At 39.0% G+C, this 18,068-nt stretch overlaps 1 protein-coding gene across 7 annotated transcripts in view; it reads left to right on the top strand.

Annotated features, from left to right (window-relative positions):
* The window catches only part of TNIK (TRAF2 and NCK interacting kinase), a 414,289-nt gene that overhangs the window by 368,686 nt on the left and 27,535 nt on the right, over window positions 1-18,068 (top strand). For all 7 annotated transcript variants that reach the window (XM_049709762.1, XM_049709760.1, XM_049709759.1 and 4 more), the window contains 2 exons: window positions 4,238-4,422; window positions 16,749-16,878. In XM_049709762.1, coding sequence (XP_049565719.1) covers window positions 4,238-4,422; window positions 16,749-16,878 — 315 coding nt within the window. The remainder of the gene's footprint in view (window positions 1-4,237; window positions 4,423-16,748; window positions 16,879-18,068) is intronic.

Here is an 18,068-nt window from a genome sequence, read left to right as displayed (position 1 = left end):
TGTGCACAGCTCAAGGTTTCCTCTTATGAGTCCAGAAATTAGCTTGGTGGTGGCTGTCATGAGGGAAAGGGCTCTCAGGGATTTCATCTGGTTAACCCAGGATATTTTAGGCTTTTAAAAATTGCTTTATTTATTTCAGGATATACTCTAGCACACTGGACAGAGATGAGAGGTAGGCAACAGAGGTACAAATAATTGAGGGGGTGTAAGCTGTACACCAAAATCTGTAGAGCCATGGATGACTGGAAAAAGCCCTCCACATGATTCTTCTAACCCTACCCCCTTGAGTATCACTGATCCAAAACACAGGATTGCTTGGTTCTACTTAACCCAGTGGTCCTCAACCTGGGATGAGTATCCCCCCCGCAACTCCCCTTCCCTTAGGAGACATTTGGGAAAGTCTGGAGTCAGTTTGGTTGTCACAACTTGGAGGTGGGAAGCGGTGCTGCTGGCGTCTTGTGTATAGAGCGGAGAGCTGCTGCTAAACAACCTACAGTGCACAGGAAAACAACCTACAATAGAGACTTATCCACCCCAAATGGCAGTAGTGCCACAGTCAAAAAACCTTGAGTTAAATCTCTCTCCCATCTCCATTCCTAGGTTTTAAGATGGCTTCCATCCACGTGACTGATATGCCATTTAGATAACCCGAGTTTGAAATGAGCAGTCTTAAAATGCCAAAAACATATTGCTTGTTATTGCTAATTTAATTATTTGAGCTCCATAAAAGTCAGTCTGGGGGAGTGTCCATGCATTTGGCATTCTTTTCTATGGGGCATGAGATTGTACAGCGTAGTCTGTGATTATTTAATACAACCCTCCAAAATAAATATTCTTTTTACTTTAGCACAATTAAATAGATGTCATGAAGATTAGATACATAAGCAAACACTGGCTTTACCACCACTTTTGTATTGTATGTAGAAATCTGACAAATTCCAGAGCACATCCATAGACTGGACAGAACTGGAACAAACCTTTTTTCCCTCAGTTGAAGATTCGAAGTCAAGTGACTTCCCCAAGTCATATCTTTAGATTTCCTAAAAAGGAAATGAATTATTTTAATATGTAAAGAAAAAAACAACTTTAAAATCTTTAACTATTATTTTAATAGTTTAAAAAATTGAACTAAAATTTGCATAAACTCTATTGTTTTTAAAAAGATACCCAAAAGAGCACCTTTTAAAGCAGAGTATGCATAATTGTCAGATTAAATAAGCCTTTTTGAAAGAAAAATTTTATCAAGTTGATTCTAAAAAGTGTTACATGAAAGAAACCTTTGGGTGAGAGCCCCTTAACTATCTTTACTCTCTAGTCAAAAAGCTTAACATTTTGCCATATTTCTTTTTCAGTTATACATTCTCAAATATTTTTATTGTAAATAGCACTTTTTCCTCTTTTTAATACTTTTTAGCTCGAGGCTTGAGACAGTCAAGCAATAAATTACCACAAAAACTCATTATATGGAGAAGATTGGTATTGTCAGAAAATAAAACATATGAAAATGGATCTGAACACAATGGTGTCAGTTTTAGATCATGTCTCTTTCCTATAACTTTGCTATTCTAAGTTTTTCCAGGGTGGATGGATAAGGAACAAAACTTCAGCTAAACACACAGACTATGGGCAATGGAAGATTAATTTTCTTTGGCTGGGGTATTAGTTTTGAGTTACTCATTATTGGTACCTTGGGATTTTCATATATGTCTCACCTGCCAAGCTGTTACCAATTAAACTTAAAAGGAATTTGCAATTATTTCTAAAGTTTCAGGAAAGATAGCTTTTTAATAACACAGAAACCAAAAAAAAAAAAAACAAACCTCTAATTAAAAGTGAAATTATAAAGCAGGTCAGAGCTTTAAAAGTGTTCCTAAATACAGTGTTTGGAGAAATTTAGGTGATTTTAACAAGTGAGAGTTACTTTAAATCAATGGACTTTGGACCAGCTAAATATTTCTAAATAGTTTTGATTTTTTTAAATCTTCTTTGTCTTGCTTTGAAATGTCAGTGATAAGGGAAACCAACCCATGGGGAAAATGTATTATTAATTTAAATAAATCATAGTTATTATTATATTTTACTCAGAAATACTGACATTAGAAATAAACTCTCTTAACCATATTCTCTCTTTAAATTATAATAAAAATTTTTTTAATGACAAGTAACATTTTAGATGCTAGTTGTATTATTTGATGAGACATACACGGTCCTAACATAGAGAAGGAAAAATACAAAATAAATTTATCTAATTTTTATTTTATTGGTTTGGAGGATTATAATGTCCTTTTTCATTAATTGTTTTAACAAATATCTAAACTGTATTTTCCCAATGTGCTCAAGTGTAGCATACCCTTCACTTTCTCGTCAATTTGATAAAGATAAACATTGGCAATTGTCAAGAGGAAATAAGAAGTAAAAAGCTGAAATCTGAGCATTAGCTCTTCTTATTTTGGCCCATCACCAAAGAAACCGGAAATAAATTTGCCTAAAATTCTGTGTGGTAATTTTCCTCTTCATTCATGGTGTACATTATATTTAAACAGTTTGAGTCTTTTTAATACAATTTTATTTTCACTTTCATGGATGGGATAACTATATCCACTGAGATTGAGGCCACGTGTGTGTGCATGTGTGTAAAAGCCCAGCGAGCATGTTTGGGTGGAAAATGCACAATTTGAATTTTCAAAAGCTTCCCTTTTCCAAGGGCTTCAATTCAAATGACTACAGAACAAATGTAAAAGTTGTCATTGCTGTCCCTTTGATTTTTATGAAATTAGAAAGAAATGAATCCTTCACGTAACACCTTGAACTTTCTAAATTTCTAGACCAAATAAAAAACCTGCAGCATTTTCTGTCCTTAGTCTTAACCAATACCTTAATGCCTCACATATAGGCACCAGTAAAGAAACAGGATGATCTGTTGTCTTCTCAAAATAAAATTGTATTTATAATTTAATTACACACATTTATCACAACTTTTCTTCTAACCTATCAGGATAGATTATCAGATGTCATTTAGATCACCTATATTGCTCTAACCTTACATCAGGTGAATTGGGCAAATACATTTCTGGATTGAAATAAAGAGAGAATATGGCCATAAGAAAACTGTGGGATTTAGTATCTTCAAATGAGTTTCTTTCTCCCTAATCCCCTGTCTCTCACTGAATGCTCTGATTCCCACATGGGTCACTAATATAGGGAGAAATGGTAAGACTGATGTCAAATTGCTTTTCTTCACTTGCATGCTGTGTGCCAAGGGCAGTTTAACCCATGCAAATGAGAGCGGCCATGCTTTAGCAGAACTGCTTCCCTCTGCATTGCTCCGAAAGCATGTACAATAAAAGGTAGTCAGATCTTCAGCACACCGCCTGCCATGTGCCTGGTGATTAAATACCACCTCATCACATCCATAAGGCTAAAGGTTTCATCATACTCATGGAAAACTGAAAATTTACCTCTTCCTTTTGGTGTTTGCACATTCATTTCAGTATTCTCCGCCAGGGTTTCTGCCAGGTGACGCAATATAAAACAAAAGAAAACGAAACACCTATCGTCCTGGAAGAGAACTCTTTTTTGGTTTTGTTTGTTTTATTTTGTTGTTGTTCCTCTTGATTAACTCAGCTCTGTGGCTCTAAATTTCAGTGGCACTGGGCTTTGGGGTGGGCCATTATTTGATGTGGTGCCTCGGCTGTCCAGGGAATGATGACACACCAAATGAGTCATTGTAGCAGCTGGAACCTTGGGAATTGCTCTGTTCTGTGACTGATGCTAGATTTTGGTACAGTAGCCATCATAAGAGGAGAAAGTCCATGACTATGGCTTGGGCAGGAGTCTCAAAATACTGGGGAGTAATTTCTAATCCTATGGATAATTAACTATGAGGGTGGGTGACCAACTTCACCTTCCCAAAATAAGATGTGAACCCAGTGTTTGTATATATGTGTACACACACAGTGCACATACACATATATACACATGCAGATTCAGAACCGAACAGTCTCAGTCTAGCAATTGGTTGTGAACAAAGTTTAAATTTATTTCATCTTTCTTTTCTAGTTTCTCCGCGCTACAAACATCGTTTTCTTGGTTTCATGCAGTAACTATGTTTGTAACAGTTCTATAGAGAGCTTTTTTTTCTTGTTTATTTCTTGTTGCTTGAGTCGGAGACTTGCTGAGAGACGTCGCTTTGGTCGTTCTATAATTCATATACGCTGGACACGCTTTTCTCTTGTAGGATCTGACGGCATTAGCCAAAGAATTAAGAGAACTCCGGATTGAAGAAACAAACCGCCCACTGAAGAAAGTGACGGATTACTCCTCCTCGAGTGAGGAGTCGGAAAGCAGTGATGAAGAGGAGGAAGATGGAGAGAGCGAGACCCAGGACGGGACGGTGGCTGTCAGCGACATACCCAGACTGATGTAAGAGACCTGCATTTTACAATATTGTTTCTGGTGTGGTTTTTTGGGGTTTTTTTTTTGCGGTACGCGGGCCTCTCACTGTTGTGGCCTCTCCAGTTGCGGAGCACAGGCTCCGGACGCGCAGGCTCAGCGGCCATGGCTCACGGGCCCAGCCGCTCCACGGCATGTGGGATCTTCCCAGACCGGGGCACAAACCTGCATCCCCTGCATTGGCAGACGGACTCCCAACCACTGCGCCACCAGGGAAGCCCTGTTTCTGTTTTTCTATGTTTTGGTTTTTTGGCCCTGAGGCCTGTGGGATCTTAACTGACCAGGGATCGAAGCCACACCCCCTGCATTGGAAGGCAAAGTCTTAACCCCTGGACCACCAGAGAGGTCCCTCCCGAGACCTGCTTCATCATTGTAGGTCAGGAGAGGTTAGGTCTCCAAGACAAAAGGACGGGAAATATGAATTAAATATAAGATCATTTATGAGTCTCGGGCAAAGTTGACTTTGGGGATTCACGTTTTTATTAGAGCATAGTTCTATCTTCACCCCTCTCCCTAGACACAGTTACTTAGGATATGTAGCATTTCTAGGACTGCATATGCTTTGTCTGAGCTGTTGTGGCATTCACCATCCCTTGGGTGATGCTTTCTTGGTTCCTGTCATCTCTGGGCAAGTGATACTGACAGCCACACCCTAGAACTAAAGAGCAAAATTATAGGCAATGGCATTTAGGGGTTAAAACTGACAACATGAGACGTATATTTCACTGTCACCACCACCACTAAGGTGGAATGCAGGAGGCAGCATGGGTTAGCATCCCAGCAAAACAATCAGGAGTCGAACAAACCTGCAGAGAAGCTTCTGAGTGTTGGACTTAAATACACCCCTGATTTTCTACTTCATCTTCTCCATTGTCTCTTTTATGTGATCCTCTTTGCTGCAGCCTGTGACTGCACCACGTACAGTCTTCTTTTTTAGATATTTATAGCTACCTAGCTTTCCCTTAGTATTTACAGCCTTTACTTCTCTTTTCTTTTCCCTTTTTCTCATCAGACTGGATCCTAGAAAAGAACCTCTCCTCTTCCCCTATTACTTCCCCAATTCAAACAAACATATTCATACAGTCACACTCACATACATCTCTCATTTCCTCTCCCAAATAAACACAAGGTGCCCAGCCCTGGTTTGCCATAACGTTGATAAAGAGCAATGCTAACTTTTCCATCTTCACTCCTCCTTCATTTCCATTTCTTTGACTCAGCTACCACTGTTGGTCATCACACCACATTTACTCCCTATAGAGAAGATGTCATTTCAGGCCACAGATTACAGTCCTGTCCAGCAGAGGTTGGCGAGACAGGGCCTCCCAGTCTGCAGGAAATGTCATCCATTGATTAATGATCGTTACATATAAGCAATTCTGAGAGACAAGGCCAATTATCATAGCTGAAAATCCATACTTGTTATTTTACTGCTGATTACCCAGTTATTGACAACCATAAATATGCTAAAATATGACATTTGGAAACAAATTGCATTAAATTGCTTTTTTAACAGCAAATAAAGTTGTTCTAGAGGCAAAATCACTAATCCAGAACATTGCCACAAAATATGCTGGTCCTTTCAGTTTTTGTCTTAACTCAGCATTGGTTCATTCTTCTAACAGATGTTTTGAATTCCCTTCAAGCACTGAGCATACAGCTATGAGGGTGGATTGTGAATTTAAAAGATTGGTAAGACTTCTCCTGTGTGCTAGACCCCATACTGAGGGCTTTGAGACATTCAAGAAGTGCGGACATGAATTCTGCCTTCCAAAAGTTTACATTCTAGTTGGAGAGAGACAAAATTATACATGGAGAAGTTCAGAGTAATATCAATAGTTGGAAGAATAACCAATAGCCTTGGAAGAGATGTTAAATCGCATTTGGTTTTTAAGCCTCCTGTCATATTTTGTAAGACTCTTAGTGGTATTTACCCTCGTATCTCTAAAGGCAAGTCCATCTCTTCCCCCACCTTTCTAAAATGGCCTAAATATACCATGCTGTGCTGCACTTTCTCTGCTGTCTGGCACTCTCTTGTTCCTTTAGAAATCACCTATCATGGCCCAGCCCGTACAGGCAGAGCCCATCCCTTCCTCTGTGCTGCATGGTGTCTCCTGTGCATTCCTGCCATTTCATGGAGTACCTTGAATCAGGTTATTTATTACATGTTGTCTCCCTCTCTGGGCTGTGAGATCCTTGAGGGTGAGGATTGAGCCTTATTTACTCTCTACTCTTAACACCTTGCCTGGTGTCTGGAATAGTTGGTCTTCAGTGACTTTGATTTACACTTAACTGCACTGCACTGAAATTGGAAATCCTGGCTTCAAAGTGTTTATAGCCTAATCCAGAGGAAAGACGTGTACACAGATAACTGTCATCAAGGTAGAAAGGAACACGGAGTGATGTTAGAATCCCAGGTGGGGGGAGTTGAAGTAAAGGCACAGGAGGTTATGTTTGGTGGGAATATAGATGGTATGACGGGGGGAAAGTCTGGACTAGTGAAACCAGACCGGGATCATGTAGCCAGTGGGGAACCGTCGAAGGTCTCCTGAGCTGGGGAGTGACATGATTGGTGCCACGTTTGAGAGAAATCATTTCATCAAAGTGATTTGGAAAGTGAACAGGCTAGATACTGGTAAAGGCATTCAGAGGATCTATTACTGTAATCCCAAGAAGTCATAAATGGGCTCTCGTTGAATACTTATAGTGGAGGCAAAACTTGACGTGGCTCTCGACGAATTGCTAAATTTTAAACAGATTAACATGACTGTCCATTAAAGAACATTTAAAATATGTAATTGTATATGAAACATACTCAGAGAAGAAACAGGATACAGATGTGTGCATGTGTATGTGTGTGTTTATTCCAATTTGCCAAATATATGCACTTTTGTGAATATAAAATATTGGGTTGGCCCAAAAGTTCGTTCGGGTTTTTCCATAAGAGCTTACGGAAAGACCCAAACGAACTTTTGGGCCAACCCAACATATACAGTCTGTTCTGCTACAGCATGAGAAACTTCATACTATTAAAAAATCCATTGTTTCTTTAGGAATAAGACATTTCGGAGTTAGACTGCTTCTTACATACATTCTTATCATCTTTATTGTCTACTGTTAAGGTAAACCGTCACATTTTGTGCTGTATTTTTTAAAGCAAAAAATTACTATATTATATTAATTATATAAATATATTGCAACACAGTTCACTATCATGAAGTCTATACAAAAGAGCTTTTTAGAAATAGAGCACAGCCATTCCGACAAGCAGCTGGAGATCCTGGTGTGCAAAACAACAGCTTCTTCTATGTACAGTGTTGGCTTCCTATTAATAGTATGAGGTTTAACCTATAAAAGTGCACATAACTAAGATTGTATTCCATAACTAACCAACTGCACTATTTCCCAGTGCCTCATGCATAGAAAAATAATGAGTGAGGGGGAATTATAATAGTGGTTACCTGTGGATTATACAAATCAAAAGGATTTTATTTTATGTATAGCCCCAATTTTATGTTAAGCATGCACTATTTTTATAATCAGGGAAAACATAAAAGCTTTATAGAATAGGAGGGAGGGAATGAAAGGCACGTAAGCTGATTTGCATCAGCGCAAGCAAGCTGAAGAGGCAGCCTTCAGTATCAGTCTCTTCCCTCAGGTGCCAGCACATGCTTCGGATCAGTACATATGAGGCGTGGTCTTCATCATCAGGACCACCTATTGCTATTGCAGTCCCTGAGTTTTGCACAATCTCATAAAATGCAGTCTGGACATTGAAAGCCACATGTCCCCTCTTTCCCAGTCTCACTAGAGAGCCATGGTTCTGGCCCCGTTCACCAGCCAGGCTATTGTTGTGCCCACGCCGCCTCTTGCCTGCCGTCCTCTCAGCCGTCCTGTCCGTTGGTTCAGTCTTTGGTCTGAGTCGTGTTGTAGAAGTGTGTCTGTGGTCGTGCTGTATCCCTAGTGCCCTACAACTCTTTTCATTCCTAGGCCCCATGACTGTCACAGCATATGCTCCAGCCGAACTGACCTTCTCATTATTCTTTCTGAATGCCCTGCACTTTTCCAATGTTGTCTCTTCTTGGAATGACCTCCTCTCCCTATCCCACATTCTCACTTACATCTGCCATGCATTTGAGTATCTGCGTTGTTTTTTATGCTCTTCCAGATGCTAATCTCTGTAGTTTCAGGAACCGTGTCTTCTTCAGCTTTTATATCCACTACCCAGTGCCAAACCAAGGGCCTTTCATGTAGCAGGTGTTCGATAAATGTATATTGAATTGAATTAATCAATACCTGCAGGAACACTTTGACAAATCCAATTAGAGATTATTGTCCTAAACATGTGACCTAATTACAGTAAATTTTCTATAGTTTTCTTTCTAATTAGTTGATGTGTTTTGTTTTTCACAGTCTTTATAGAAACTCAGACAACTGATTCTTCCTACCCAGACTCTATATCAGAAAAATAATTTTTAGAACAAAGGATTATTTTAACTATAAAATGTTATAGTTGTTTTAGCCTTAGCGTTTTTAAACCATTGCCTTTTAAAATTATTATTAATAAACTGTATTCTTTAGAACAGTTTTAGAGTTACAGAAAAATTGAGCAGATAGTATAGAGTTCCCATGTTACTCCCTCCACCGACTCCCACCCCCTTACCCCTCCCCCGCAGTTTTCCCTGTTAGTAACACTGTACAAAGGTTATATAGAGTGAAGCAGAATCCTGGGGACCCGTAGCATTTAAGAGGAGCTGATGAAGAAAACAGAGAACAAAGGGATAAAAGGAAAACCAGGGGAAAGTTGTCTCAAAATCCAGAGGAGTACAGAAGAATGGGGTGGAGTGATCAGCCATACCAGACACAGGCAAGAGACCAAACACCATGTCAAAGAGCAATCATTGAAACTGAGAGCTTAGAAATGACTTAGGGAGTTTCCTTAAGGTGCTTGAAGTCAAGTATGAGAAGTAGTCATCTGGGGAGTGAACCAGAGTGTGTTAAGGAATAAACTGGAGAACTTTGCAAGGAGAATTTTAAGGAAAGAGAAATGTAAGTGTGGGTAGTAAATACAGAATTAGGGTCAAGAGAGATGTTTTAATGAAATGGGAGACAGGAGAGACCTTATCTTGTTTATTGATTGGAAGAAGGAGACAGTAAAGAGAGAAGGATTGTGAAAACACAGGAAGGAGAAGGAGAGGAATAACTTCCGACTGACGTTGGTCCTCTGCTCTTCTATTTAAGCCTTCTTACTGAGTTAGAAATACTGCATTGCTAAACTAATTTTTTTGTCTGTTGCCAATCACTTTATGTACCTTATTAGTCTCTCAACCTCCATTAGATTATAATCCTCTGGAAGTTTAGGGTTATGTCTTATTTTTCAGATATTCTAGCGTCTGGTACAATGTATATCACATAACAAACTTTTAACAAGTAAATGAATGAATGAATGCACGAAAGAATTTCTAAGGGGTTGATGAAGATTGACGTGGCAGAGTTGGGAGCTTGAAGCCATAAAAGAAACATACAGAGACAGAGGATGAAAGAACAACCAAGAGAGTAAGAAGGACAGAAGGAAGTGATCAACAACAACAGACACAGCAAGATGTCTCCTTTTACGATTTAAAAATGTTCTGCAGTCCCTGAAACACGAACTGTGGGCTGCAGTTTACCTTTTAAAAGAAATGTGTAGAGAAGTACTTTGGAGCACGCAGAAATTTAGGGAATTTTCCATCATCAAAAGCCATTACCTTATATCAGACGACATGGTAGCAGAAAAATTAGTGGTGCGAGCAGTTAATACAAGGTACACAGAATGAGCAGGTATATACAGAAGATTCACAATACAACAGACAAATCCTGCACAATAGAACAACCTTAAAGTAAGAAGAATTGCTCACTATTTTAGAAGAAAATTGACAAAGGAAGGAATATAGATTATCATCTTTTAGTCAATCTATGTAGAATATTACTAGTAGAAATAATGTAGAATAAAACTCAAAACAGCCCAAAATGATCACCATAAAAATTTATCATAAATGAAGCAGTTCTGGCTCATAAAATTGAAAGTATAAAATTGACTCAGGAAAAAAATAGTCTCAGAAAAATATTCAGCAAAATGTAAAACTGACAGTGGTTAACACTAACACTATTGATTAAAAATTGACAGTGAATCAAATCTTAATAAAATTTACACCTTTAAAATTGGATCTGGTAGAAGTAGTGAACACAGAGCCTTTGAAAGATGATATGGACAAAAAAGCTGACTGGTGTATGAAATTTTTGCTATAACATTCACATAGAAAAGGATTGGAACCAGTGATGGTAATTTTAGCAAAATTATGATGAAAATGCAAAAATTGGGGAAGAATTTAACTGAGATATATAGAAAATTAATTAAGGAATTGTCGGATTGGAAAGAGCTCTAGGAAATACCTTTTTCATGAAAATTCATCCATGTTGAGATATTTCTGATTTAAATGTTTGGATAGAATCAGAACACCACACTATAAAACTCTTAGAGGAAAATATAGGGAGAACACTTTTGACATAAATCACAGCAAGATCTTTTTTGATCCACCTCCTAGAGTAATGGAAATAAAAACAAAAGTAAACAAATGGGACCTAATGAAACTTAAAAGCTTTTGCAAAGCAAAGGAAACTACAAACAAGGCGAAAAGACAACCCTCAGAATGGGAGAAAATATTTGCAAACGAATCAACAGGCAAAGGATTAATCTCCAAAATATATAAACAGCTCATGCAGCTCAATATTAAAAAAACAAACAACCCAATCCAAAAATTGGGCAGAAGACCTAAATAGACATTTCTCCAAAGAAGACATACAGATGGCCAAGAAGCACATGAAAAGCTGCTCAACATCGCTAATTATTAGAGACATGCAAATCAAAACTACAATGAGGTATCACCTCACACCGTTTAGAATGGGCATCATCAGAAAATCAACAAACAACAAATGCTGGAGAGGGTGTGGAGAAAAGGGAACCCTCTTGCACTGTTGGTGGGAATGTAAATTGATAGAGCCACTATGGAGAACAGTATGAAGGTTCCTTAAAGAACTAAAAATAGAATTACCATATGATCCAGCAATCCCACTACTGGGCATATACCCAGAGAAAACCATAATTCAAAAAGACACATGTACCCCAATGTTCATTGCGGCACTCTTTACAACAGCCAGGTCATGGAAGCAACCTAAATGCCCATCAACAGACAAATGGATAAAGAGGATGTGGTACATATATACAATGGAATATTACTCAGCCATAAAAAGGAATGAAATTGGGTCACTTGTAGAGACGTGGATGGAACTAGAGACTGTCATACAGAGTGAAGTAAGTCAGAAAGAGAAAAACAAATATCGTATATTAACGCATATATGTGGAACCTAGAAAAATGATACAGATGAACCAGTTTGCAGGGCAGAAATAGAGACACAGATGTAGAGAACAAACGTATGGACACTAAGGGGGGAAAGCGGCGGGGCAGGGTTGGTGGGATGAATTGGGAGATTGGGATTGACATGTGTACACTAATATGTGTAAAATAGATAACTAATAAGAACCTGCTGTATAAAATAATAAATAAAATTTAAAAAAAAGAATCAGAACACCATTGGGGTAAAAACAGATGTGGAGCCAAAATATCTTTAATCTTTGAACTCAGGTGAGACTCTGAAAGAGAACTTGATTGTACAGTGTTAGCCTGGTGGCAGCCACCAGGTCCATCTAGCCCCTGACACTGGCAAAGAATGCCTGAGTGATGAAGGAAAGTGCCTCCTGTCCTAGGAGACTTTGGCTCTTGACAAATGCTTCATTTACTGATTTATTTGTTTTACACCACCTTACCTTAAACAAGAATTTAAGGCAACTAAAAATAAACTGCATACAAGATAAAACAAATTTTCAAATAAATGAGTGAAGAAATCAGAGTTTTGAGAATTATTCTGATTTGCCAATCTAGGAATACACCAGGAATTCATTACAGCAATTTCTTTTTCCGTGTCTCTTGAACACTATTAATAGCTCCTTTCTGGGAGTGAAATAATGAAAATGCTTCTCTGGAGTTTCTTCCCAAACACATCAGTTCTAACCTGTACTTAAATGTGTTCAATCCACTGCTCTAGTTCAGTAATTTCAAAGTAAGTGTCTTCCTGTACATTTTTTTGTCTGGATTCACCTCTTCATATTTTTGCCTCTCCATTTTGGATAAAACTCCTTGACAGGTGTCTTCTCTGTCCCAGAGATGTCATAAGACTGGTGTGTTTCTTGTTTCTTAGATTGAATATTCCATCAAGTCCTTGGACTTTGATAGGATCCAAGAAACCGAAGATGCCTTTTTTTTTCCTACTTTTTAAAAACATTTATTTATTTGTTTATTTATTTTAACATCTTTATTGGAGTATAATTGCCTTACAATGTTGTGTTAGTTTCTGCTGTATAACAAAGTGAATCAGCTGTACATATACATATATCCCCATATCCCCTCCCTCTTGTGTCTCCCTCCCACCCTCCCTATCCCACCCCTCTAGGTGGTCACAAAGCACGGAACTGATCTCCCTATGCTATGCAGCTGCTATCCCACTAGCTATCTATTTTACATTTGGTAGCATATATATGTCAATGCCACTCTCTCACTCCGTCCCAGCTTACCCTTCCCCCTCCCCGTGTCCTCAAGTCCATTCTCTACACCTGGAACTTTCTTCCAGTCCTGCCCCTAGGTTCTTCATAACCATTTTTTTTTTAGATGCCATATATATGTGTTAGCATATGGTATTTGTTTTTCTCTTTCTGACTTACTTCACTCTGTATGACAGACTCTAGGTCCATCCACCTCACTACAAATAATTCAATTTCATTTCTTTTTATGGCTAAGTAATATTCCATTGTATATATGTGCCACACCTTCTTTATCCATTCATCTGTCAATGGACACTTAGGTTGCTTCCATGTCCTAGCTATTGTAAATAGTGCTGCAATGAACATTGTGGTACATGTATCTTTTTGAATTATGGTTTTCTCAGAGTATATGCCCAGTAGTGGGATTGCTGGGTCATATGGTAGTTCTATTTTCAGTTCTTTAAGGAACCTCCATACTGTTCTCCATAGTGGCTGTATCAATTCAATCACAGCAAGATCCTTTTTGACCCACCTCTTAGAGAAATGGAAATAAAAACAAAAATAAACAAATGGGACCTAATGAAACTCCAAAGCTTTTGCACAGCAAAGGAAACCATAAAGAAGACAAAAAGACAACCCTCAGAATGGGAGAAAATATTTGCAAATGAAGCAACTGACAAAGGATTAATCTCCAAAATTTATAAGCAGCTACTGCAGCTCAATAACAAAAAAACAAACAACCCAATCCAAAAATGGGCAGAAGACCTAAATAGACATTTCTCCAAAGAAGATATACAGATTGCCAACAAACACATGAAAGGATGCTCAACCTCACTAATCATTAGAGAAATGCAAATCAAAACTACAAGGAGGTATCACCTCATACAGGTAAGAATGGCCATCATCAAAAAATCTACTAACAATAAATGATGGAGAGGGTGTGGAGAAAAGGGAACACTCTTGCACTGTTGGTGGGAATGTAAATTGATACAGCCACTATGGAGAACAGTATGGAGGTTCCTTAAAAAACTAAAAATAGAACTACCATATGATCCAGCAATCCCACTATTGGGCATATAGCTGGAGAAAAGCATAATTCAAAGAGTAATGGGGCTTCCCTGGTGGCGCGATGGTTGAGACTCCGCCTGCCGATGCAGGGGACACGGGTTCGTGCCCCGGTCCGGGAAGATCCCACATGCCGCGGAGCGGCTAGGCCCGTAAGCCATGGCCGCTGAGCCTGCACGTCTGGAGCCTGTGCTCCTCAACAGGAGAGGCCACAACAGTGAGAGGCCCGTGTACCGCTAAAAAAAAAAAAAGAAAAGAAAAACAAAAAGAGTCATGTACCACAATGTTCATTGCAGCTCTATTTACAAAAGCTAGGAAATGGAAGCAACCTAAGTGTCCATTGACAGATGAATGGATAAAGAAGATGTGGCACATATATACAATGGAATATTACTCAGCCATAAAAAGAAACGAAATTGAGTTATTGTAGTGAGTTGGATGGACCTACAGTCTGTCATAGAGTTGAGTAAGTCAGAGAGAGAAAGACAAATACCGTATGCTAACACATATATAGGGAATCTAAAAAAAAAAAATGGTTATGAAGAACTTAGCGGCAGGACAGGAATAAAGATGCAGATGTAGAGAATGGATTTGAAGGCACGGGGAGGGGGAAGGGTAAGCTGAGACGAAGTGAGAGTGGCATGGACTTATATATACTACCATATGTAAAATAGATAGCTAGTGGGAAGCAGCCGCATAGCACAGGGAGATTAGCTTGGTGCTTTGTGACCACCTAGAGGGGTGGGATACGGAGGGTGGGAGGGAGACGCAGGACAGAGGAGATATGGGGATATATTTATATGTATAGCTGATTCACTTTGTTATAAAGCAGAAACTAACACACAATTGTAAAGCAATTACACTCCAGTAAGGATGTTAAAAAAAATTTTTTTTTAATTTAAAAAAATTTAAAACTCTACAATGAGCTATCACCTTACACCAGTCAGAATGGCCATCATCAAAAAATCTACAAACAAAAAACAACAAGAAAAAATCTACAAACAATAAATGCAGGAGAGGGTGTGGAGAAAAGGTAACCTTGCACTGTTGGTAGGAATGTACATTTCTTTTTACTTTTTTAAATTTATCTTTTATTGAAGTATAGTTGATTTACAATGTTGTGCTAATTTCTGCTGTACAGCAAAGTGATTCAGTTATACATATATATACATTCTTTTTTCTATTCTTTTCCATATGGTTTATCCCAGGATATTGAATACAGTTCCCTGTGCTATATAGTGGGACCTTGTTGTTTATCCATTCTATATGTAATAGTTTGCCTCTGTTAACTCCAAACTCCCACTCCATCCCTCCCCCTTGGCATCCACAAGTCTCTTTTCTATGTCTGTGAGTCTGTTTCCGTTTCGTACGTACATAGGTTCATTTCTGTCGTATTTTCGATTCCACATATAAGTGATATCATATGGTATTTCTCTTCAGAGACGCTTTTTTAATGTATGAGAAGCAATTAAAAGAAAATAACAAAATGGTAAAAGATGTAATTAATACACCTGAGAGAAACAAATACTGGTGCCTTTCCTATTTTTAAAAAACCCACTTTACAAGAGAGTTGGCTGCACAGTAGGGTAACAATAGGTCCAGCATTGAAAACCGAAGTCCTGCAAGTGGGCCGCATTGCCCGCCTGGTCCTCAGTTTCCCACAGTGCTGTGCTCTATGCCAAGGGCCAGAGCAACCCTCATTCTCTGCTCTCAGGGCAGAGATGTCAAGATCCTATTGCCTTCTCCCACTGTATCTTAAACACAAGAGCAAGAGACAAACTGGAAATAAATATACCACAGTGTGGGGTGATTACAGAGGTTTTAGAAAGCACTGGACACTCTTGAGTTAAACAGCCTCGTTAATGGGTGCCTGGTATACCAGAATGCCCTTAATTGATATTCTTCTCTCTAAATAGTGTAAAACCCACTTATGAAATGATTATTTTTTTATACTCCTACTCTGTGCCAAGCTCTATGCTGGGTACTAGGTATACAGGGATGAACAAAGAGACAAGAATTCTGCCCTCACAAGTATCTGTTCTAATGAGAGAGAATAGAAAAGTTAAAAGAGTCAAAAAGATAAAGAATTACAAATTGCAATGGGAACTATTAAGGAAAAAGGATGAAGAGAAAGAAGAGGGGCTAGTGGGATAAGGCACTGATGGGTGGTGAGAGAAGGCTTCTCGGGGAAAGTATCAGATAAGATGAAATCAGGTAAATGAGAGGGAACCAGCCGAGAGCCAGGGTGAGAGAGAGCTTTCCAGGCAGAGGGAACAGCATGTGCAAAATTCAGGGCGCCTGCTGGTCAAAGACAGGGTAGGGAGGGCTTAGAGATCATGCAGAGCCCGGTTGCTCACGCTGGCTGCCGAGTGGAGAGTAGGTCCAGAGGGGACGCTGCAGAAGTGGGACCTCAGTTCAAGCATCCGTGCAGCATTAAAGATGAAAGTGGAATGTACTTCAGGCCACTGACCTTTACACTTAAAATGGTAAATTTCATGTTATGTATATTTCACTACAATAAAAAATATTACTGTGGACAGGAAACAGGTGTTCCCTAAACATACATTGTCGTGAATGTTGTTCCTTCCCATTTCAGACCCACAGGAGCCCCCGGGAGCGCTGAGCCGTACAATGTGGGAATGGTCGGCACGCACGGGCTGGAGACCTCTCACGCAGACACTTTCAGCAGCAGTATTTCAAGAGAAGGGACCTTGATGATAAGAGAAGTAAGTTGGTATAAAAACTGTAGAAGAAGTGCATTTCTTAATTGGTTTTTATATTAGAGCTTTCACAGAGGATGCTTACTGCTTGTATTTTAGGGAATGGGGTGGAGGGAGGGAGAAGGGCCCGTGTTTCTAAATGGATGAGTGATTTTAATTGTCTTCCTTCTTTCCTGCATCCTTCTGAGCTTAATCACATTTGTCCAGATCCTTCAGTGGAAGCTGTGCAAATCGGAATATAGCATTTGAGCCTGAGGATATAAGACTGGCAAACCCAGATGTTTCCTACCACAGGAAAACAGAAATGAATGGTCTATCCAAATAACATCAGTGGCCTTGTTATGTCTTCTCCTCCCCATCCGAGGTTTTATCCTTGTGGATTTTATGTAGAAAATGCTCGGTAGTTCCAAGAAATGGTGATATCATCTTATCTGGTTAAATTAACATTAAAGACTATTAAGCTGTACTGGTGAAAGAACAAAGAAATCCGAAGATGTACTTAAAAATGCACCTGAGCACTTTGAGGAATTTTGTCTTTTTAAACTCTAGGAACATCATTTGGGGGCAGGGGGCACACATTCCCTTGCACCTGTCCCTCCAGCATGCACAACTTCCCCATTGTATCTGTGCCGATAAGAAGGGCCTGGACACATTAGAATCCGTCTTTTCTTCTTTTTCACTTCATCATCACCGTGCAAGCAGGTCTTTTCTTGGAAGGAAAGTAATGTCTGGTGACATTGGGCAAAAGTTACTTGATCTCTCCCTGCAACAATTTTGTCATCTATAAAATTTCATAAGTAATAATATATGACTCACAAGATGATTGAGGGGATTAAATGAGTTAATGCATCTAAGCATCCAATAAATGTTACCTATTTTATTTCACCCTCTCCATAGCGTCAAGCTCTCCTTTTACTTGATATTGCTTCCCACTCTTCCTTCTGAAACACAAACCTATATCATCTGTCATTCCCCTTCCTCAGCTAGGGTAGATTGGAAAACAGTAATAGCAGGCTTTGCTCTCCAGAAAGGCAGAGGGCATCTCATTTTTGTTAGGAAGAAAGGAACTGTAGTTTTGAGATGAATAAGGCCTTTGAAATAATAATGGGCAGTAGAGCTATAACTGGAAGACTAGTTCACAAAGCAACTTGCTAGAATTTCGTTTTATGGCCTTGCCGAATCTTTCAAGTAGACTT

The sequence above is a fragment of the Orcinus orca genome, chromosome 5, assembly GCF_937001465.1.
Source record: "Orcinus orca chromosome 5, mOrcOrc1.1, whole genome shotgun sequence".
Classification (NCBI taxonomy): Eukaryota; Metazoa; Chordata; class Mammalia; order Artiodactyla; family Delphinidae; genus Orcinus; species Orcinus orca.
The sequence above is the reverse complement of the archived record's forward strand: the minus strand, read 5'-3'. Positions and strand labels throughout refer to the sequence as shown.